This window comes from Diachasma alloeum, unplaced genomic scaffold, assembly GCF_001412515.2.
Source record: "Diachasma alloeum isolate Michigan unplaced genomic scaffold, Dall2.0 Dall_scaffold_78916, whole genome shotgun sequence".
NCBI classification, from domain to species: Eukaryota; Metazoa; Arthropoda; class Insecta; order Hymenoptera; family Braconidae; genus Diachasma; species Diachasma alloeum.
The window spans coordinates 29,553-54,263 of record NW_021683651.1 but is presented as its reverse complement, the minus strand read 5'-3'; the positions used below and the strand labels follow the sequence as shown (position 1 = coordinate 54,263).

The following is a 24,711-nucleotide window of genomic DNA, read 5'->3' as shown; positions in this document are numbered from 1 at the left end:
TTTACTTTGTTCTTTGGAGTGTAACGAACATTAAAAAAAAAGCTAAAATCGTACGAAACCTACGGCGCAAGGAGCATTTTGAAGGTAAAAATAGGAAAAGGAAGTTTTTCGTGTTTATACGGGGCAAAATCGATCTGGTTCACGATTTTCCCTAGTTATTCCCATATTCGGTCATATATCACAAACTGTTCAATGGGTCCCAAGGCCTAGTGAAGACTTTTAAATTTCACCGACGTATCCCCTTAAGGTGTTTCCTACGGAAAAGGTGAATAATAACATTCATCTGGAATTCATGCAGAATGTCTATAATCAGAATTCAATTATCTATGAATTTTCCTAAAAAAAATTCAGATTTCATTTTGAAGTTAGTAACGATTGAAGTCGCTTCTTATACATGGGCTCTTATGGACACTTTTCTGTTTAGTATGACACTATATTATCAGCTCAGATGGCAACGCAGTTTTGTGCAAAACAGAAAAATCTCCATAAGAGCCCATATATAAGAAGCGACTTAAATGGTTAATAACTTGGATATGAAAGCTGAAAAAATTCTAGGTAAATCATAGATAATTCAATTGTGGTTATTAAAATTCTATATGAATTCCAGATGAATGTCATTATTTACCTTTTTCGCACGAAACATCTTAACACTCTGGAAAGTCTCAATTTGAGAAATTTGAAAATCTCAATTCGAGACTTTCACAAGTCGGAATTTGAAAATATCAGTCTCAAAGCAAAGCCTGTTCTTTCGGATGTTGCATATGATTACATCAACATTACAATTCACTCTTCAGATTTGTTAATTACCCATTAAGGGTAACTATTATGAGGACTATTATGAGTTTTAAAAGTCACGGGCGATTGGACTGAGATTTCTCATACATTGAAGATTGATTATATACGTCTAAAAATAAATAATTAGTGTAAAAAAATTAATTAGTCATTGTTTGTTTGCCTCGCATACACTTAAAATGTTAAAAAGAGTCCAGAGCCTCCAATTATTGAGCTAGAAAGGTTTTTCTTTCAAAATTTTTGAAAAAATTTGTGCAATAATAATTACGAATCGGTTTTTTAAAATTCGATGGCTACATTGCTGATTTCGTTTTGTTGACAATCAAAATTTGCGCCATTCATGTAAAATAGGCAGAAAAATTATCCTTAAAATATTTAAAATATAGTCTCGATTCTTTCAGAAACATTTTTTGGGCTATTTTACATAGATGATACAATTTTTTATTCAAAAATAACGAAATTGGCCGTGTAGGAGTTGAATTTCAAAAAACTAATTCGTAATTATTTTCTACTCATTTTCTAAAAAAAATTGAAAAAAAAATCTTCTGTAGCTCAAAAATCAGAGGTCCTAGACTATTTTTAACATTTTAAACGTTTACGAGGCAAACGAACAATAACCAATTGAATTTTTTGCATCAATTACTCATTTTTAGATATATATAATCGATCTTCAATGTACGAGAAATCACATTCCAATAGCCCGCGAATTTTAAAATTCATAGTAGTCTCCCCTTAAATAAATTTTCCGTTCAATCCTGTTCAACAAATATCCGAAGATCACCCGCAATCCACTATTTCATGTCTCCCCCCCCCCTCCTAAATTACAATTGAAGCGAAATCCCCTTAGCCGTCCATCAAATTCACCACCAGCGAACTGGCTAAATGAAAAAAATCCTGCAGAAATACCACTATAAATCTCCTTAAACATCGCAGCTAATTGGCCTCACCCAGCCGAGAGTATTTTTAATTCCAAAAGAAGAATTACGTAGCTCATTTATTAATGTTACACCAAGAAAACATCGACTTAATAATTTCATCCAGAAAAAGGAAAATACATGGATACAAAAAAATAACAGAAAATGTTACACTCTCCGACAGTCTAAGTGGTGTGGCCATATTTAAAGTCAGACAGTTATTCTCTGAATAATGCAGAGCACGCCTAACCGCCATGAATCAGCATCATACCTGGGGTAGTCCTTCCGCAATTTTTTTTTACAGTTATTTATTTTATGTTTTTCGGTCTTCACTACCTGCCGAGTGTATTCCTCATACATATTCGCAAATAATAAAAGTAGGAAATACGGGAGAAAAATCTTTTAATCAAAATGAGCATTTTATTTATACACGAAGAGATAGGTTTCAGGAAAATATTTTTTCAGTTGAGAGATTTATCATTTTTTCAGGGAACATCGGTGCAGCTTCATGGTCTTCACATCAACATCTGGAGAATTTTTTTTATATGATATTTATGTATTTAACTTCATGTATCATGACAAGATTTTTGTAATTGTAGATTTTTAAAAATGTTTTAGGTACTACCTCCATGGAAAGCTGCGGAATCCGGAAGTATATCTTTCAAAATACGTACAAATGAACCTAATGGTTTAGTGATGTACAGCCGCAGTGGAGCGCCGGCACGAGTAAGTACTCTTAGTAATTATCGCTTGTGTAAAAAAAATGGAGGCATAAAATATTCACGATTAGTTTTCAAGCGGATTAAACAGAACTCATTGCTCGATATTAACCGCAATATCTGAGAGCCCGAAGAGAAAATTCTGTATCTGCGCGACGAAGTAATGACACTCGTAGAAAAGAGCTCTGGTTCTTCACATCTTCAGATAATTAGGCAAATTGATATATTTTCAATTTCCCGATAGGAAGTTATTGGTTTCACCCTGGAAATGAAAAATCATAATTTCATGAAATGTCGACGTTTCATGACGAGTAGAAGCTCCCCATACGTTTTTTAGAAAACTGTATCCCTCATGGAAAGAACATATACCCGGACATATATCTCAGTATAATTCACTTATATTTACATAATAAAGGTGAGGGGCTATTCACAGGCGAATTGGGTGACACTGCGATTACAAAATGTAATCGATTACCCAGGATTACGGGACTGATTACCATTGCACATGTGGTAACCATGATTACCAAGAGCACAGAATGTGATTACATGATTACAAATGATTTCATCGATTACATTCTGTGATTACCAAACATCTGTAATCATTGAAATCACAAAAAATGGCCTCTTATTAAATATAAATTGATGGAATAATTAATTATTAGAATCTGCAAAGAAATGAGGAATGAGGGACGGGGATTAGAACAAAGGAATGCAGTCTCCATCACTCCATCTAAAAATTTGGGCATTTATAAGTGCTACACTGAGAAAAAAAAATTCTAATATCTGAAACATATTTTCTTCAGACAAGTAATTTTTCTTCAATTATTTAATTCTCTCAGACCTCGCAACTCAGGTGGCCAGAGAAAGGTCTCATGCTTTAAAATATTCTTGTACTCAAGTATGATTTTGTCGCAAATGAACTCANTCGATTACATTCTGTGATTACCAAACATCTGTAATCATTGAAATCACAAAAAATGGCCTCTTATTAAATATAAATTGATGGAATAATTAATTATTAGAATCTGCAAAGAAATGAGGAATGAGGGACGGGGATTAGAACAAAGGAATGCAGTCTCCATCACTCCATCTAAAAATTTGGGCATTTATAAGTGCTACACTGAGAAAAAAAAATTCTAATATCTGAAACATATTTTCTTCAGACAAGTAATTTTTCTTCAATTATTTAATTCTCTCAGACCTCGCAACTCAGGTGGCCAGAGAAAGGTCTCATGCTTTAAAATATTCTTGTACTCAAGTATGATTTTGTCGCAAATGAACTCACTCAAATCGCGTAGAAGAATCGTCAATCTTCAAGTATTTATTGTTTTCATAATTTTTTTGTTATGCAGTTCCAATATTTCGATATGTGATATATTCATGATATCATGCGCAACGATAGTGATAAGCAAACATTCTGAGCTTTAAACTATTGAAAACAATTTACTTCTCTCAAGTAAATATGGTCTACGTATTAGCAAATTTTTCTTTCCGTGTATCAGCAAAATAAATTTACTGAATACCTACCATTGATGAGAATGAAACTTACCAGCAGATAATTCAGAGATAATTTAGTCGTTAGTTCTCCAGAATAAGAAGAAATTTTAATTCTGGTGAATCAATTTTCTACGGACAAATGCTCTGTGCAAAACGCATTGGCTATGCAAGATTCTGAACCATAAACATCTAGGATTCCAGGTTAAATTGATCCAGGGATCTCTGAGACTTACCGTTGGTAGAAATGACGCGCTTGAAAATTCAAAAACAAAATTCACAGTCTCACTAGGAGCAACTACGAAAGATTACACTGATTACAAATGATTACAGTGATTACAGTGATTANGGAATGCAGTCTCCATCACTCCATCTAAAAATTTGGGCATTTATAAGTGCTACACTGAGAAAAAAAAATTCTAATATCTGAAACATATTTTCTTCAGACAAGTAATTTTTCTTCAATTATTTAATTCTCTCAGACCTCGCAACTCAGGTGGCCAGAGAAAGGTCTCATGCTTTAAAATATTCTTGTACTCAAGTATGATTTTGTCGCAAATGAACTCACTCAAATCGCGTAGAAGAATCGTCAATCTTCAAGTATTTATTGTTTTCATAATTTTTTTGTTATGCAGTTCCAATATTTCGATATGTGATATATTCATGATATCATGCGCAACGATAGTGATAAGCAAACATTCTGAGCTTTAAACTATTGAAAACAATTTACTTCTCTCAAGTAAATATGGTCTACGTATTAGCAAATTTTTCTTTCCGTGTATCAGCAAAATAAATTTACTGAATACCTACCATTGATGAGAATGAAACTTACCAGCAGATAATTCAGAGATAATTTAGTCGTTAGTTCTCCAGAATAAGAAGAAATTTTAATTCTGGTGAATCAATTTTCTACGGACAAATGCTCTGTGCAAAACGCATTGGCTATGCAAGATTCTGAACCATAAACATCTAGGATTCCAGGTTAAATTGATCCAGGGATCTCTGAGACTTACCGTTGGTAGAAATGACGCGCTTGAAAATTCAAAAACAAAATTCACAGTCTCACTAGGAGCAACTACGAAAGATTACACTGATTACAAATGATTACAGTGATTACAGTGATTATAAATGATTACCACTTGATTACCAAAACTTGATTACAAATATGGTAATCATGTGATTACAATGATTACATTGATTTCACAGAGATTACAATTGATTCCATTAGCGAGTGACACCACAATTACGCCTGTGAATAGCTCCCCGAATGAAGGTTTGCATAAATGTCAAGCAGCAAAGAGCAGGCCAAAGTGGGATCTCTATTAGAACACACCACTCGGAAAGATTTATTGTTAACGAATTTTCGAAAAATCATCAAATTGTTTCAGATTCGAATACAATGCAGTGATTATTCAGGCGGTAAATTCAAATAATGCTTCTGCGTTCAAATGCAAAAAGAATTTTGAAATTTTTGAAATTTTTCATCCCGGATTCATATATTCAAATTGGAAATGACGGCCACGAAATAGGTATGCCCACTTTGGCCTTTGGTGAAAAATTTTGTTTTGGTCCAATCTATTCACTGAAATTTTTTGAAAAATATAAAAAGGGTCCAACTTTGAAAACGACTCGTTTTTTGAAGTTTTTTGAGGTTTTTCTGAGGAAATCGATGGAAGAACGAATTGAAAAAAATTGGCATATTTTTACATAGAAAGTGTGTTCGAAGACGCACATTTTGTAAAAAAAAAACTCAAATCGGTTGATTTTTACGGAAGTTACAGGCATTTAAAGATAAAACTTGCAAAAAAACATGGCTGTCCACAGGATGCCTCAAAAAATCTGAAAAAATTTTAGAAATCATATTTTTTCATATACAACCACAGGAAAAATCGGCAATATGACTGGCGATGGTGAGAGTTTTGACCTGAGTGAGTTCACATGGAATACCCCATACACAAATCTCGAAGACCTAGGAGAAGTTGTATAACACAGATATCGGGCGGTAGTTCATAATGTCATTTCTAGAGCCAGACTTGACAATTGGAATAAATTTTGAATACCCATCAATTCGATTTCTGTCCTTGTCTTTTGATAGAATCATGAATGTAATGAATGGCATTGAATAGCAAAAATCACGAATTCGCGACCGAAGATTTTTAAAAAGGGCTAATCGGCTAGAAAATGGAAAAATTTGTTTTTCTTCATTTGTGTCGGTGGAATGGGCATGCTTCATCAGGGCCCAACTGGATCTTCCACACATTTTCACTTTAGAAAAAAGAACCCATGATATTTTCATCAACTCCCGTAATATCGCAACATAAAAATTCGAGACACAAGTATTTATTTACCCCAACGACGCCCGTAGGCCACGGAAAAAGCACTACGAGTTCCGCCGATAATTGTAGAGGCTACAGGCCGTGAATAACGCCTGGGGATCGTGACCGATAATTTAATAATCGATAGCATTCTCGATGGGTATAACCTTGTTAAAAATAAAAAATTAAAAAAAAAAAAAACACTGCAGCCACCGTTTTATATTGAGTACTCACAGTTATCTAAAATGATGAATAGCGCTATCAAAGGACTTCCATCCGAGTGAATTCATCACTAAAAACACTAGCATTGTAAATTTAAACACTATCATTTGACCCTTGTATATGAATTCTTGCAGCCGGATTTGTTCGCCTTTGAGATCCTCGACGGCCATCTCTATCTCCATATCGACCTGGGCAGTGGTCATCTCAAAGTCCGAGCATCCAAACGTCGTGTGGACAATGGAACTTGGCATGACGTCGCATTACGCAGAGTCGATCGTAACGGCCGAGTAACTGTGGACGGCGAGACCATTGACTTCAATACACCCGGTAATTACCCCCAAAGTATCTTCTCGATCGTAAATGAAATGAGAATGACCAGGACAATAGTCCTTCGCATCACTGCTCCGGCAATTTTTTTCCTACCATATCGCGACACTGGCTCTCTCGTACAGCAGATAACGATGGAATAAAAAAAAAGAAAATGGTGGAAAACAAAGAAAATAAAAAGCGATTCAATTTAAAGCCAATCAAAGGGCCGTCCCACGTCGAACATTGTATTTCGATCAAGCTTTTGATGGATTCGAAATGACAGAAAAAAGTCCATAGCACATTGATATGCACTTTTGCTATGCAATTTCGGAGTTACGAATCATCACGGTTGAACAATTTTTCGGGATTATAGTATGTTGACTATTCTTTGTGTATTAATTGAATTTTGGGCGTAGGGAGGCCAATAATTAAAATTCAATTTTTTGGGATTATATTTGGAAGAGAGCCCCTCATATATGACATCTGTATATACCGTACATAGGGTGAAGGGGTAGTGCTGCCAATTCTTCGGCATCGACAGAATTACTTGAAGCTGCCCCTGTAAATTCAAATCTGCTTGAAATAAGGGACTGCACTGTTAGAAAAAAAAATGAAATTTCATGGGCAGTTGACCATCAATTCTCAGGACAGAGACACTGAATGTGATTTAGAGGGAAAAAATCATGAAATTTCAGGTGTCACTGAAAATTTGGTAAAATGCCAGAATTTTAAGGGACATAAAGACGAGAATTCCTTAATTTATTTGAATTTGCAATCTAATATGAATATTCAGTAGTAATACCCCAAGAGCTTCAAAATTATCGGGTATTTCCCAGTCGCTTCGTTGCAAACAAATGAGGGTGTCAAGTTTTGCAGATTAAAAAATCCCGAGCGTTTCTACGAGGGATTCCTCTGCAAAACTTGACACGATGGTTTGTTTACAGGGGAGCTTGAGGGAAATACCCGATTAATTTTGAATCTCGAGTGGTATTTGTCGGATTATTTTACTTAATCGGATTTTGGCCAAACAGAGTGCAGTGGACAACATCAGAAGGTGAATTGGGGAAGATTTGAACAAATTATGTTGATAGAATAACCCGATTTCCATAGACTGTCAAATATAAGATTCTATCTGAAATGAGCCGAAAAAATGAAGAGCTACTGCAAAATATTCAGGTAAAAAAAATGAAGAACTACTGCAAAATATTCAAAAGCTAGGAGAAAATATTCGAAATAAAACTGTCGGTTCAAATATTGCGCTCTGATTGGTCGAAATTTGATTGGGAAAAATAATCAGTGTCAAATTGTATTGAATTTTCAGTGAAATCTGAAATTTCATAATTTTTTTCCCCCTAAATTGCATTCAGTGTCACTATCCTGAAAATTCAAGAATATATTTACCAGAATTTTCTGGTTTTCTATTCATTTTCAGGGAAAAATGAACGGAAATTTACACTTCTGTTTGATTTTTCCACGAGATTCCGAATTTTCAATGACAAGATTTCCTGCAATTTCAGTGGAATTGGAACACGATAAAAATTTCCGGAATTTGGCACGAAAAATTCAGACAAAAATTTTGAACTGTGTGATCGGTAAAAACTGGTTTTGATCAGTTTTGAATCATAAAGTAAGATGAAATATTTCCAAGTCTTGCATATGCCTGGCAAAATAGACTGCTGACCAAAAATATTTCATCCATTTTTTTATAGAGCATTTTCTTGTAAACTAATATTGAGAATTATCCTTGTTCCCCTCCTACCTACTCCAAAATCCTATGCAACAATATCCTGTGACGTCACAAGATGTGAAATGCTATATAAACTCCTGTCTTCTATGAAAAATCTCCATAATTCAGGAAAAATAATGAAGATGAATTTTTTTTCATTATTTTTCTCGCAATCCTGAGAAAAAATGATACGGAAAACATATATTAAATCGTGGCGCCAAAGGAATTGTAATCATGCCGAAACAAGATGTCATCTTGGCTGATAGCTCCATTTATGTATATTATCTGGAAGTTTCATTGAAACTATTCCCGGAACATTACCTGAAATTTTCATGAATACTCGTCTCGTCTCAAATCTAATCATATGAATGTACAAAATTATTAATCCGAGCGTAGAATTCACGACAAATTTATTGCACTCGTGAATAGATTATTGAATCAATAAATGACTAGCTATATGACGCTCTGCTGCATCTTTTGATGGTTAGTTATACTGCCAGCGGCGAATAATATTCGATGAAACTTTAGTATCGAACTTTGAACGTGTCAGCGGAACACGTTGTTAGGGCGGCATAAGTTCCACCGAGTCGTTTGGTGTGAGGGCAGGGGGGGAGGGTTGAGGGCACAGCCGTTTGGAGTTGTCTTAGATGGTAGCTAGTGCTGACGATACCCGTTGTACGAACGTAAGTTACATCTTCCCTACGGCAACCCAAAAGATTTCCTGACATTGCCAAATAATTTTGGAAGTCGAGGCACATCAAACTATTCCGTGCTGTTCTTGTTTTCCGGATATGTGTCTGAAATTATTGTCAATCATAGGATGGTATATATATTTTCTATAATATGCGGAAAATCAACCTCATATAATATAATATTACGGAAGGTTGCGACCCCTATTAGTTTTTGTGAAACACGTACTTGCAAAAGTTCCTTTTCGTTTACAGATTTTTGTGCATGAAGTGGCACTTTCCGTAACTTTCACGATTGTTAATGATCTGAGTATTTTAGAAGCTAAATGTGTGCTAGCACACGGAGAAAAATATTCAGTAAAAATGACGGAACAATTCACGTAATCCACAATGGGGAATCGTTTTCTGGCAATTTTTATAAGAATGGAAGAGAAGAAATCCGAAACGTTCAGTAAATTTTCAGGTTCATCACCGAACAAAGTATGAAATTGTCACGCAATTTTTCCCGAAGAAGTAAAATCTTGCAGACACTTCCCGACTTATGCCTCCAAAATCAACAATTCTTGAACGTTCAACAGTTTTTATGGAGTTGGTGAGTTATTTCTACGTTCCGTTCCGTCAAATTGCTCAATCGTTGGGGAAAAATTATGGAACAACTTGTTGTCCTCACGGCGATGAATCATCAAATGGGTGGTTAATTTTTACGGAACAAGTAGTAGGATTTACATGGCGATTCAAAACAATTTCAGTTCCGACTCACACTTTTTATTGAATTTTACTTCGCTCGCGGATTACGTTTCGAACCGTAATTTTTACGTTTTTTTCTGGTAATTTTTGTTGAATTTTTCTCTCCGTGCACATTGATTGACACAATTCATATATCGTTTTTTGGAATTTCTTTAAAAATCGGTTGCCCGACGATAACTGAACGAAAATGTTTCAAATTTATTCAATGATGGCTTAATAAAATTTTTTAGATGCCCCTTTGATCGAAATCGAATGGGAAGGCAATAGCAATATTCGTTGTTTCAATTTGTAGAATAATTTTTGTGAATATTTTTGCATATGATGCTCCAAATTGATTCAATCATAGCTTGAAATATTGGTTCCCACGGCACTTTGTCAGAGTTCGAAGATGATAACAATAGCTATATCTGTTGGTTGCATTCATGCCATTTGCCATTTTCTTTTTTTTTAAATCTGTTTTCTGATTTCTTTGAATATGATGCTTCAAATGGATTCAATTATGCATGAAAAAACTATCTTCAATTCCATTCTCTGCAATAACTGTCAATTAGGTGAAAATTTAATACGACTGATTAACGAAGATATACACTGGGAAAAAAAATTACCGATTTTACCGTTCGTTTGTGAAAAATTGCGTTACACAAAGCAAAATTTATACTTCATCTCACATTTTTTCCTTGATTTGAAATGAAAATTCCTAAAATCCCAGTTCGCTCTTCGTTTACCTAGATTGGATAACCATTTTTATCTGAACTTTGTTCTGTGTGTACACTGAGAGAACATAGCAGAGTTCTCAAACAAGTCTTACTTGTACCAAAAAAACTTGTTTGTTAAAATGATCCAAAAAGTATTTTTTGTTGCAAACATGCAAGTCGTGCGCCAAGATTAAACATTTTTATTGCAAAAATAGATTTAGTCTTTTCAAAAAAAATTTGTTTGTGATACCTGCTTGAAAAGTTCACTTTTCGAAACCGTTTAGTGTGCGTCAACTTCACTTTACACACGACCTTAAGGTCGTTCAAGGTCGTGTGTAAAGTGAACTTGACGCACTTGGTGCACAAAAACAACCACTTTACCCCCACTACTGTTCCAAACAGTGAACTCAACAGGTATCACAAAAAATAGGATGTGTTACGCGGGCGTGCGAAAAAGTGGTTCTTTACGCACTTGTAACACAATATACTATATTCTTTGTGCAAGAAAGAGATGTAATTTCTATAGCACTTCGTTATTCGATGGTCCCATACGTATTTTGCTCCCGGCAAATGCTCGTTTTATATGAAACGAGGGATAGTAGTTTGTCGTTTCGGTTACTCAATAATCACAGACCAAAAATGAATTCTTAAATGAAATAATAATACTGATATGACGAAATATTTCTAGATAAAGCTTCCTTCATAAAAGATTTTTTTTTATCACGCTGTGTGTAAAGTGACATTTTACGCACGCTCCGCGTGCGCAAAACCCCACTTCTCACACATTGTGATGAAAAATAGGGTTCGATACTCGCGAGAAAAGTGTTTTTAGACTCGTGGGATTATATCGCTCGCCTTAGGCTCGTGCTATAAACTTCCCACGACCCCAAAAACACTTTCTCGCAATCATATCGAAATATACTATTTATCCTGAAAAGGCACCGTCTTGTATGAATGATCCGCCTCTTCAGTCAAATAAATGAAAAAACGAGCAGCGCCGCGCTCATTGAGCGAGTGATCGAAGGTTAAGATAGACGAAGATCTTGAAGGAATTTTTCGTACACCCCTTCCGAGCTAGGACTGCAAGGGAAACCATGGAAAATCCCAGTCGTACATCTGGCCGATATTGCAGGGTCCTATCGTTCCCATCTGTCACACTGACTAGATGAGTACAACAGGTCTCTACATTCACGCCTGACGGCAGCCGTTCGACACAAGGAGGTGGGGCTAGACATCCAACTACTAACCGGAGTAGACGCTACAGCCAGACTAAACAGTGCGTTGCTTGGGCGACTGTCGCTCATCGAAGGTCATTGCGATAATGTTAATTATATTTTTGAAAAGAGTCCCGGAGAATTCATAAAAAATTTCCAACAAAAACAGGAAATTTTAAGCAGAAAAATTAGAAATAGAATGAATCTAGGACTTTGGCCAACGTCCGGTATGACTCAAAATACTTGTATTGATAGTGAGAATAGAAGACAGAAAAATTACGAAATTTAAACGTGACGAAATTGGAAAAATTCAAGGTTTTCAATTTTTTTTCTGAAACTTCATCATTGTCATCATGCAGGATTTGAAAAAAATCATCCGATATATTCTCAAAGATGGCGAAAAAAGAAACATTTTGACGCTTGATAAATTGAAATCGGTCCATTGGAACACGAGTTATGGGGAAAAAAACCAGAAATCGCGAAAAAATCATATCTTGCATACAGGCTACAGAAAAATTGAAAAAAAAAATCAGGAGACAGTTCGTTAAAATTATGGTCAGTTTCGGTGAATTTCAGGATGGTCGTAGAGGGAAATTAAGTGCAGGTTTTAGGAATAAGAACTCCGGAATTAGGCCTGAGCCCAGTCACTTTATTCACTAAAATACTGTGCACGTTGATATCGCAAACAAAATAACCGATGAATTTCTCAATTCACGATCACTGTTCTGTTGAATGTCTATCTCACACGCGTTGAATTTCGGTGAAGGTACAGAGATAATTGTCCAATAAACAAACAAAAACAAAGATGACATTCGATGACGTGACTATTAAATATTCGGATAAAGTTTCCAAAAGTTAAATGACTCGATGATTGAGAAGATGAATTTTCCGGTGATTTTACAATGATGATTTACACAGATGATTTTCACGCACTTGATATGTTCGACTGGTGACGAATAACTGACTGAAATTTGGGAGGCGAATTAATACCTCTCGGGTGAACTCGGTATTCGGCGAGGGTTTCCTAATACCCCAGGCAACAAGTCGGAAAGGTCCGGAATTCTTCCCGAAATCGCATAGGATTTTAAACAGTTTTTTGAGCCACTCTCACCCGTTTAAAATTTCATCGTTCACTTTCCAAAGGGCGACGGTCAGGGGTTGACCTATTTGACGTGGAATACTTCAAATAGAAAATCTTTTCTCCCACTAACTCGATGAAACACTTGTGGGGACATCGACCAAATGAATCTCCGTTCTTTGAATATTTTTTTACTAATTTATTTGACTAAATTAATGGGGTTGACTAATTGATGGATACATGGAATTTGTGATTGATATGAATGCAGTTTCAGGATTGATATGAATTGATATGGATGGATATGAATGTCATGAAATGTGAAGATATGATGTTTTTAGAAAATGTGTGTATGTATGTCCGGATGTGTGTGCGAATTTTTCAGAAGACTTTTATAAATCTTCACAGAAAAAGGACAAAAGTTGAAACTAAAAATCTAAAATTTCTTCAGATACAAGAAAGATATGATTAGATTCACTTGAGTATTTCGCAGGGGAGAATTGATTCAAAAAATTGAATAAGTTCAATATTGGCTGTTTCCAGACTGACCGCTGATACACCTTTTGGGTTGGTTTCAGGCATAAGGCTCCTTGCAGGGGTGCTTTCAACTGTCGACCTTTGGTGCACAGCGGATAGAATAAAAGATAGTTTCATCTTTAAGTTGAACACGGGAAATACTCAAATATTACAATTTGCATAAACAGTGGAATCGACTGTTACAGACGCATGGAATTCGTTATAATTAATGTCTTCAAGTGATATTTTCAAGTTACCGATGAATGACTTATAGATTGAGTTTTTAACATTCCGTTGCGACGCAACAGGAACACACTGATAAACTGATTCATTTATTCCAGACGAGATTCGTTAACTATTAACGAATGGTAGAGTTGAATATGACCAAATGAATATTTGTTGATAGTTAACGAATGGTTCACTTGGAAAGTGCAAATCGAGCCGAACAAGGCTCCTCAAATGTGCATTTGTTAACTATTAACGAATCAACATTTGGTGAGACCGAATAGACCCTCGTCTCCAACCAAATCCATTCGTTAACAATAACTAATTCTTCCTATCAGTGCAGTTTGGTGATAATCGGCATTTTTCATTTTTATGAAAAAATCGTTCTGGGCACGATAACTCCCGAAAAATTTAGCTACAATATTGACACTTGGTGAGCTTGTAGCTCTTGTGATAATACAGGATGGAATTATGGGTCGACGAAATCGAACAAGTGGCTTTGACGATATTTAACTTTTTGTAAAAAAAACTGTTCTGTTCAATGTCTCCCAAACTACTGGTCCGATTTTTTTTTTTTTTTCATAATAATCGTCTTGCTACTTTCTATCAAGATCAATCAAAATATGAATACCCATTCATCAAAATTTTCGAGATATTCGCCTTTTTCTAATTTTTTCAATTGAGAGTTGATTTGGCGTTCCATAATATGCGTAAAACTTGGAATAAACATCTGAGATTGTGGTTACCAATTAGTATTATTGAATCACACTTGTGTATAAAATTTGGTGTCAATCGATTTAATACATCCTGGTATAGAGCAATTCATCCAAAAATATTTTTTCTAAAAAGCCACACATCGTCATTTTACTGATCATTTTCGCCTCTGAGGGTTTATTCTTGACTTGTTTTAGACTCGATCTTAGCAAAATACACATTTCTACTGCAGATTAAAAAAAAAATCTGGATAAAAATCTTGAGATTAGGACGATGATTCTATCCTCCAATTTCATCAAAATTCTTGTTAGTATCATAAGTGAGATGAGATCATCACCTATTCTCATTAAAATATATAATCTCCTTTGCTATTTCAGGTGATTCAACGCAACTCGACCTCGACGGTTTGCTCTACATCGGTGGTGTTGGTGTGCCCTTTGCACCTCTGACAGTACCGCCCACCCTTTGGAGTGGTGCCCTGAGGCAAGGTTACGTCGGTTGCATGCGAGATCTTGTTATCAATGGACAACCCGTTGACATCGCCGGCTATGCCCAACAACAAGACTCTGGTGAGAAAATCTCCATCACTGTGCCTAACCTCTCGGGTCTTCCCACAAAATTCCCTGTGAATATTCATGAGTGGATCCTCCATTACACCGTCAAAATACATAACTCATGATTTATAATGTCAATTTGGCGAATTGTGAGGGCTATTTGATTTTTTAAGAGAATAAAAAAAATTTTCGCTGCGGACAGGATTCGAACCTGTGCGGGCAAAGCCCATCAGATTTCGAGTCTGACTCCTTAACCACTCGGACACCGCAGCAACTGAGAATCTCGAGCGCCAGTTAACGTATTTAGAAGGAAGCAGTATTCAACCTATTGATTTCGTGACTATCTCAGGTCATTTACTAGATTTGAAATTTTTTTGTTCATTTTTTTCTATTGCAAAATGAAATAAATTTTTTTATTGAAAAAAATATTGCTATACAGAGTGTCACACTACTGAACTTAGATATTTTGAGGGTAGCTCGGGAGGTTATTTGGAGACGAAAACTTCAATAAATTTTTTTTAACAGTTTGTTAATCAAGTTATTAATCAATATCGTGGACAAGGTGACCTTATACTTTACAATCACGTATTGTTTATTGTGTACCCATCGTTACTACACTCTACTTTAGCCATATTAAAGCCCATTATCGGCTTCGGCTGTTGAATTCATGAATGCATGTTCAATAAATAAATAAATAAAATAAATCCATAAGTAAAGACTGAATGAACCGCTAGACAGCGTTCTATCGAAAATTCATATTTCGTCTCTCACTTAAAGTAGTATAAACATAACTTGAATTTTGAAGATTCAGATCGGAAATAAATTCTACGGCAGAAAAATTATTCTTAAAATGTTAAAAATATATTCTCGATTCTTTCAGAAATATTTTTCGTGTTATTTGACATGAGTGGTACAATTTTTTATTAAAAAAATAACGAAATTAGCTGTGGAGCAGGTGAATTTCAAAAATCTAATTCGTAATTGTTATTGCACACATTTTTTCGAAAATTTTGAAAAAAAAACATCTTTGTAGCTCAAAAATTGGAGGCCCTGAATTATTTTGAACACTTCAAGCGTTTGCGGGGTAAACGAACGAAAATAGTATATTAGACCACAAGGGCATGAATTTCGTTTCCGACGAATGTGAAGTTTACAGGCCGAGCCGAAGGCGAGGTCTGTACTAACATTCATTGAAAACGAAATTTATGCCCGAGTGGTCTATACTATTTTGTTACATCCCGAGTGGAAAATTTGGTCAGGTCCAAGTCAGGACTGGATCAGGTCAGGCCTGACGATTGATCAGAAAATGATCTGATGACTGGATCAAGTCCTGATCAGTCATGTAACGCGGTTTTTAATCAAGACTTGATCAGGCCTAACAGTTCCAGATATGATCAAGCTAACGTATTCAAACCTGATGACCTGTCTGCCGGAATCAATAATAATTATTAGTGATAACTAATTCAAAACAAAAGATAATTTCAATTTTTTGACGTNTTATGCCCGAGTGGTCTATACTATTTTGTTACATCCCGAGTGGAAAATTTGGTCAGGTCCAAGTCAGGACTGGATCAGGTCAGGCCTGACGATTGATCAGAAAATGATCTGATGACTGGATCAAGTCCTGATCAGTCATGTAACGCGGTTTTTAATCAAGACTTGATCAGGCCTAACAGTTCCAGATATGATCAAGCTAACGTATTCAAACCTGATGACCTGTCTGCCGGAATCAATAATAATTATTAGTGATAACTAATTCAAAACAAAAGATAATTTCAATTTTTTCACGTTAGATGGCCTCTCCTAATGAATCCCTACCGTAATTACCGTTGAAAAAACTTTCGTATTTTTTCCGATGGTGAGGATCGAACCGGGGAACCTACGATTACTAATCCCCACTAGACTATCGCGCTATTGTTATTAAGGGGACTCCGTTTTGCCTATAATATGATCTGTATCTGGGTATTTGTTGACTTTGAGATTATTTATGATCTCACCGATTTACGCGTATATTCAGAGAAAGAAAATTTATTTAGTTAAAATTTTATCCATTTCATTAATGGATAATAATCCTGATAATCATAACACTAATCATAACAAATGGGAGCTTGATAAGTTTTTTTCTAATCAAGATAATTTGCTTGTGAGTGTGACACTTCGACTATATGTAGTTATTGAGCCACCCCTCCCCCTCGCCTCACAATTAATTAATTAAAAATTACTAAAAAATTTTAATTAATTAAAAATTTGATCCTCGGAAAAGGTTTGTTCAAAATAAGATCAAGTAAAATCAATTGCATCAAATCCGAATCGGATCAAATTGGGTTTAGGCAACCTGACCTCAGACTGAGATCATGCCTACCTGATCAGAACTACATCTGAGCCCGTCTGAAGTTTTTGGGATCCGATCGACTGGATCAAAATTTAGTCAGCTTCTCATCAGGCGTCACCTGATCACACCTACCTGACCAGAACTTGATCTGAACTCGCCGGTAGTTTTGGGAATCCGATCCACTAGATCAAAACTTGGTCAAGTTCTCATCAGAAATCACCTGACCAATCAAATCTTACAAAAACTGGATCAAGTTCTAATCATACTTCAGGTGGACCTGAAGCAATTTCCACTCGGGATCGTGCGATAGTGCAGCGTGCCTTAAACTTGACTTATCGTACGGTGTGACATAAACAAGTAATTTTTTTTCACTGATTATCCGTTTTTAGACATATATAATCGATCTTCAATGTATGAGAAATTTCATTTCAATAGCCCGTGAATTTTAAAACTCATAGTAGTCTCCCCTTAATAGTATAAGACGCATGGTGACCATTGGTGCCAATTTCAAAATTTTAGAACTTATATACAATACATAAAAATCAAAATAAAATATTGCCTTCTATTGAAAAAATATTTCTGTCTTTTAGCTAGGTGAATATTTTCTCCACATGTAGATTTGAAATGCTTCGCTGGGGTTGAAATTCTTGCATAAAAACTTTCTTAACCTCGGGCAGGAAAAATGCACCTCTAGAGCAATAAAAGGGAAAAAAATTATAATACCAATAACCATTATGAAAAACCATTATCATTTCACTCCTCTAAAGAGCCCACAAATCATCAGAATAATAAGTTAACAACGGGCATTAGACGACTATCGTGCCTAGCAGTGCCCCCCGTAAATTTAAGCAATAAATTTTCTTTTTATTCTGAAAAAAAATCCATGTTTACTTCTTTTATGATTTCAGGCGCAGTAAGACCAGCGTGTCACGCGCAATCCGCCCACTGTTCGTCTCAGCCGTGCATGCACGGTGGCCATTGTCTCGAGGGTTGGAACAGATTTTATTGCGATTGTACAGCAACTGCATTCACCGGGCCCACGTGTGGCAAAGGTTTGAGAATAATATCTCGAAATATAGACATTACAGGGAAGTTCGATTGGACTCTCAATGGCCGCTTGGATTCAATGGACTATGTCAATTCAAATTTTAGTTCAGAATTATTTCGTCAAATTTTTGGCTTTATAAATTTTGACGCCCTTTCCAAAAATTCCTTTCAATTTTACCAACTAGTAAATTTTTAGATTCTTCCGAGGGGCTACTCACTCCCGAAATCACGGCGCCACTCTGGCATGAGATCATTCCGAAATCACGTGAAATCACCGAAATCAGCGGCGCACTAGCGTAGTGCGAACCGCGCAAATTCGTGATTTTGAAATTAACACGGCTGCCAACGATGATAATGAAATGTCGTACTCACTGCCATAGTAAGATGGAAAAATGGACCGCTTTTCATCGTCATTAGCTCAAGATTGGCAGAGTGGAATCAAACGAATTCGTTATTATTTGCCAGTTTTGATTTTCATGATTTACCACAACCCGTTTTGCCCCACCTCTATTATTTGTTAACTTTATTTTTCTAAAATCACTGATCTCTAATTAATGAAATCATTCGAAATCATGACATCTCCCGTGACGCCCGTAATAACCAAACTCATTTTTTCCGAAATCACCCGAAATTTACTTCATTTCGAAATCATGGTGTCATTCAATTATGAAGTGAGTAGCCTCTCAGATTTTTCTCTTATATTTGGGCTTTTCTACGTAATATCGTAAGCGAATCCGTCCTGAAAATTTCCGGTCCTTTTATGTTATATGTATCATTTATGTATGGAAAATTAGGCGCTTCAGTGAATAGAGCTTCACATATTTTCGATTCCTCAAAACAATTCCACAATCGTTGAAATGATTCCTCGTGACGATTCCACAAGAAAAATTTCAATTTTATACAATACAGAAAAGAAATGTTTGAAAAAAGTAAAAAATTTATTAATCAGAAATTTTATAAGTAAAAAAAAATCGGAAATTTCCTAAATTTGTGAAAAATAATGACCATTTTTTCCTTCACCATCACTTTCATGGTGAAAATTCAAGAATATATCTGGAAACTTAATTTCTAGCCTGTTCACTTTGTTTTATAATGCAGTCCATTCCTTTGTAAAATTACAAAAAATTTCCGATCATTCGCTCATGGATCATTCATCAGCGAGACTAAATTTTCATTTAAACCGAGCATTTGAAAGTTTTGTCCGAATGACTATTATTCATTTTTAAATGAACATACAACGATTCAATCACACTTCATATGCATATCCTCAATACTTTTCAACATGGTTATTGAAATAAATTGACACCAAAATGATGGATAACTAATTCTCGAATTATTATCAAAAGGCCGTCGAAGGATATATGAGCGAGTAATTTTGCAATAGGATTTTAACGACAAACTGTCGGAATTTTTGGAAAAACTATGGAATTAAAAAATAATGGTGAACCCGATGAAATTACCGTTTTAAGCTTTATTCTCCGATTTTTTCTTTTAAAATGGCGTCGCCAAATAATGACCATTATTTTCATCAAATTCACGGTTAAAAAATATTTTAAAAAAAAATTTCGTAGAATTTACAAAAACATTCAATTCAAATGGAAAAAGTCAGAGTAAAACCTTTAAATTACGGAAACTCCAATACATAAATGATACATAGAATGAAAAAATAATACGACCGAAAATTTTACAGAATATATAATAGAGTTATGTGTCAAAAAGAAAAAATGGAAATGTTCAATATCATTGTAAAAATCACTATTGCTAAAAATTTCATCCATTCAGAGAGAAATTATCAATTTATTATCAGGTACAATCGAACTACTGTACAAAATATGCAATACCCGAGTGGAAATTCAAATCAGCCAGTATCAGGATCCGGTTTATTTGTTCAGTACTGAATCCCTGGATCCGATCTCCCTGACCAGTCTACGATAAAAATCGATCTGGTCAGTACCTGGATCCAATCTGTGTCAGCATACGTATGAAAAAATCGTATAGAAATTTACTATACCGATTGCGTATAGAATTTCTCTATGATTTTCGTATGATATTCGAATATTTCTATACGGATATTTTTTATACAAATTATTTCTATACGATTTCTATAGGTTTGATCCTATACGACCCACTGCCATATGTATAGAAACATTTCTTATGGAGTTGCGACATTTCTCTACATTTTTCTCTGGAGCGTTTAGACATCTTTCGTATATGAAAACAAAAATTTATGTAAAAATTTATGTATAGAAATAATTCGTATAGAAAATATTTGTATAGAAATATCCGAATATCGTATATGAAAATCCTATAGAATTTCTGTACGCAATCCGTATAGAAAATTTCTATACGATTTTTTCATACGTGCAGTGCCTGATCAATTTTCAGGATCGGTCCTCATCATTCAAAAAATAAGCTTACATGCAATGAAAACAAGATTTGGAACTGCCTTGAAGTAGAATTTTTATTTAGTCATGTGTGCCTTCGATGAAAGAATAATTTTTTTAATCTCAACTATGAACAAGAAATTGTGAATAATGAAATTGAATGGTAAATAATAGCAACAACCGACGTTGAACGAATTTCGATAGAACTTTTGATAGAAATTTGAAAATTAAATTTGAAAACTAGATTTCGGAGAAGTTGCGTGTGAAAAAGATCAGATGCAACTTCTTCTTCAGTTTCTGTTCAGAAACTGACTAGACCCTTACCCGAGAGATCTGCTCAGAAAATCCGAACCAGTATTGGATCTAAAACTAATTTAGATCCAGACAACCTGAGTGAAATTTCCACTCGGATACTTCCTGTAAAAAAGAATTTTTCTTTATTTTATGAAGACGCATCGATTCTTCACCTCAACGGAAGCCAACAGCTGACAGCACTGATGCCAGAAGACTCGAGAACCCAGGCCGAAGAGATCTCCATGAGATTCAAGACAACAAAGCCCAAGGGTTTACTATTAGCAACAAGTCTCGAGAACAGTTCCGATCGATTGCAAATATCACTGGAACAGGGTATAGCGAGGGTGCGAGTACACATCGGTGGTCGAGAAAAGGTGAGCTGACAGCAAATACATACTTCTCTCGGTTTAGAAGGAAACATTCAGAGATAAGGGAACATAAAAAGAGCGATGGAAACAAGACATCTAAAGTCTCGCACTTAGTCAAATGATGTGGATAAAATGGTTGGGGTTATGTGAAAGAAGGAGCGAGGTTAAAAACACGAAGACTTGGCAAGGGCATTTGCTCAAGTATATTCGCCTCGTAACTTATGAATCAGCACTTTGTACCTTCTATCCAGAGACTCAGAATAAAATTGAATGTAGGGAAAAACATGAGAATGTATGAGGGTTGGGGATTGTCGAAGATGGGATTTTAGATTGGGTGAGGAATGATCCTTTTCGCCTTAATAATTGATTGTTACTGAGACATTGGTCCCATTCAACTCATATATGGGGCATTCCACGCTATTTCAACAGGCGAAAAAAAAAAATTTCTGGGAAAATTGCATATATCACAGAAGGAGAACCAGAGATACTGTTAACAGCCCAATTTTTTTGGTTAAAGTTATAACAATTGTAAAATTCCAGTGAATGGCAAATAAACATGCTTTTGAATATTTATATCTCAAAAGTTATGCATTTAATCGAAAAATTTTAGAAGGGCTTTATTGTTGAGGAAAGATGGTTAGTTATGTAAAAAAAAATTGCAGGTGGCTGTATGTTCGATACAGCGGTATCCATGGTCTTTCCTTCTTTCTCGAATTTCCTAGAAACTTGAATTTTTTCGAAATTTCAAGAAACTTCTCAAATTACCTCGAAATGTCTAGAATTCTCTAGAATTCCGATAGATGGCGTTCCACAGAAGGACCGTTACCCAAAATGACCCTCCATATTGAAACCATATACGTATCCACGTCAAAATTGATCTGAAAAAGTAAATATTGTAAAAAATAGGTACATTTAATAAATAAATAACTGTTTATTAAAGATTTTGGGGCAAAAAAGAGATACAAAAAGGAATTACACGTCCGCGGACTAGAAACGATAAGATAAACGAATATCGAAAAAGAAAGAGACGATCGTACATCAATTTGGTTGAGAGGGAGGAGAAAAGATCCTCTTGCATGCACTATCCGATTTTTTAAATAGTTTTGTTCATTTTTTATAATAAAAATCCATTTATGTCATCAGGCCCGATAAACCGCGATTCTAACCTCGCTTCGCTCGATTAGATCGCGGTGTTCGACCCCAATGACATAATAGTATATTATGTCACCAGGCGATAATACTTTTATAGCCGTGTGGCATACGATATTTTATGTCGTTGGGCCCGACAAAACCGCGATTCTAACCTCGCTTCGCTCGGTTAGATCGCGGTTTTCGGGCCCAACGACATAAAATATTGTATGCCATACGGCGATGAAAGTATTATCTCCCAGGTAAGAATTGACGATAGAAACAGGGCTCATCAAGCCCTGGACCAAGGCTCGGAAATGCTCAATCAGGGCTGGGGCTCAGCCTTGGGTCAATCCTCCTTCAGCCCTAAAATGATAACCTCGTTTCAGGCTTAGTCCGCAAGGCTTGAACGAGGCTCGGTGCCAAGGCTTAATTCAAGCCTTGAATTACCAAATTTTAAAGGCTCAATCGAGCTTCGGCTAAATAAACTGGAGTATTGTTTACAGATATTTGTATAAACAATTTCTTATTGCTTCATAACCCTTTTTATGAATTTAGAGTAACCTATGAAAGAGAGTGCGGTCGGACCGTACATCACTGTTGCTAAGCGTTGTTGGTGATTGTGATTGTTGGTTAATTAACAATGGATTGGAAAAAAATTATTATCATCATTAGTTTCTATTAATTATTCGTCCTGGATTATTACCACGCACCTGGAAATTGAAATACAATGGAATCAAGCGTTTAAAAATTTGCTCCTCTGCTGGGGTTCGATCCAGGGTCCTTCTGATCCGTACACAAGCGCGCTATTCACTGGGCTACCCGCAACTTCTTAGGATGATACATTTTTTTCGGGTATAAAAATTCAACTTGTGTTAGTGTTATTTTGTTATTTTGTTGATATCCTAATTAAACTTCCTAAACTTGAATGAATGATGGGTCCGATGGATTTATGAGTTCAGAATCGATTGATTAATTAATTATAGATAAGGATAATAATTATGTAGCCACGTGCACAAAGAGCTGCTCTAGGCCTGGCCTGGGGTTAGCTTAGATAACTTGACGGAAAATTATAGCTATGTTTGTAGATGATGATAATGTTTTCACCACCATTAGCTGACCTCGCCTTCGGCTCGGACTATAAAGCCACATTCGCCAGATAATACTTTTATCGCCTAATGACATAAGATACTATTTCTTCCAAAAAAACAAGAGTTTTCAAGATTCTTTTTTTTATAACGACAAGAAAAACATACTTTACCATGAAATAAACATCGACTGAGCTACGGCTGTTCAAAACTTCAGCGGATTGCCCAGGTAGGAAAAAAAGAACGGACCGAGCTTGGTCCAAGCCCGGTGGCCGGGCTGCCGAACTTCGGGGCCCGTTCCTCAACCGGGGCCGCGCCGGACTTGGTTGAAACCTGGGATGATAACATCGGGCCAGGTTTGGGCGCCGATCTCGGCCGAGCGTTGATTGCCAGTCGCTGGCCAGGCTCAATTAAACATTACTTAATTACATTCATATGATATAAAAAAAACAAAATAATGAACAAAATAATGAACATTTTTTAGGATGATTTTTAGTATTATTTGTGCCCTACCCCACGTACGAAATGCCAGTGTTGGAGAAACGGGCCAAGCCTGGCACAAGCCTGGGCTTGCCAAGTCTGGGCACCCAGGCTTGGACCGAGGTTCGGCCATCCCTGGGGACCAGGGCTTGAGTCTCGGGAGAAGGGCGGGTAACCGAGCCTTGGTTGACAGATCTGGCCCAGCCTTGGCCGGACATTGGCATGCCGGAGCTCGATAACCAAGCCTCAGCCAGCGGTGGCCCGGAGCTTGGTCATTGGGCTCCAGCCGTTGGTGTAACTGTAAGGGTTAAGTCGTAAGGGTGAGATGATGAGAATGGAATCATAGGGGTGGAATCATAAGGGTAAAATCTGAAGAGTAAAATTGTAAGGGTCAAATCGCAATTTTGGAAAGGGGCGGAAAAATCATAAGACTGATATTCTGAGGGTTGAATGGTAACCCACGTACGAAAAAACGAATGGGCCGAGCTTGGCCCAAGCCCGGTGGCCGGCCTGCCGAACTTCGGGACCCGTTCCTCAACCGGGACCGCGCCGGACTTGGTTGAAACCTGGAATGATAACATCGGGCCAGGTCTGGGCGCCCATCTCGGCCCAGCGTTGGTTGCCAGTCGTTGGCCAGGCTCAATTAAACATTACTTAATTACATGAATAT

At 36.2% G+C, this 24,711-nt stretch overlaps 1 protein-coding gene and 1 non-coding gene across 2 annotated transcripts in view; one reads left to right on the top strand and one right to left on the bottom strand.

Moving 5' to 3' along the window:
* The window catches only part of LOC107047949 (neurexin-3b), a gene marked incomplete at its 3' end in the record, with an annotated part of 300,303 nt that overhangs the window by 267,237 nt on the left and 8,355 nt on the right, over positions 1–24,711 (top strand). Inside the window, exons 10-14 of the mRNA XM_015270882.1 lie at positions 2,325–2,432; positions 6,591–6,783; positions 14,744–14,935; positions 18,161–18,304; positions 21,134–21,351. Coding sequence (XP_015126368.1) covers positions 2,325–2,432; positions 6,591–6,783; positions 14,744–14,935; positions 18,161–18,304; positions 21,134–21,351 — 855 coding nt within the window. The remainder of the gene's footprint in view (positions 1–2,324; positions 2,433–6,590; positions 6,784–14,743; positions 14,936–18,160; positions 18,305–21,133; positions 21,352–24,711) is intronic.
* Positions 15,111–15,192, bottom strand: Trnas-cga. Its single transcript has one exon. It is a non-coding gene; the product is annotated as a tRNA-Ser (tRNA).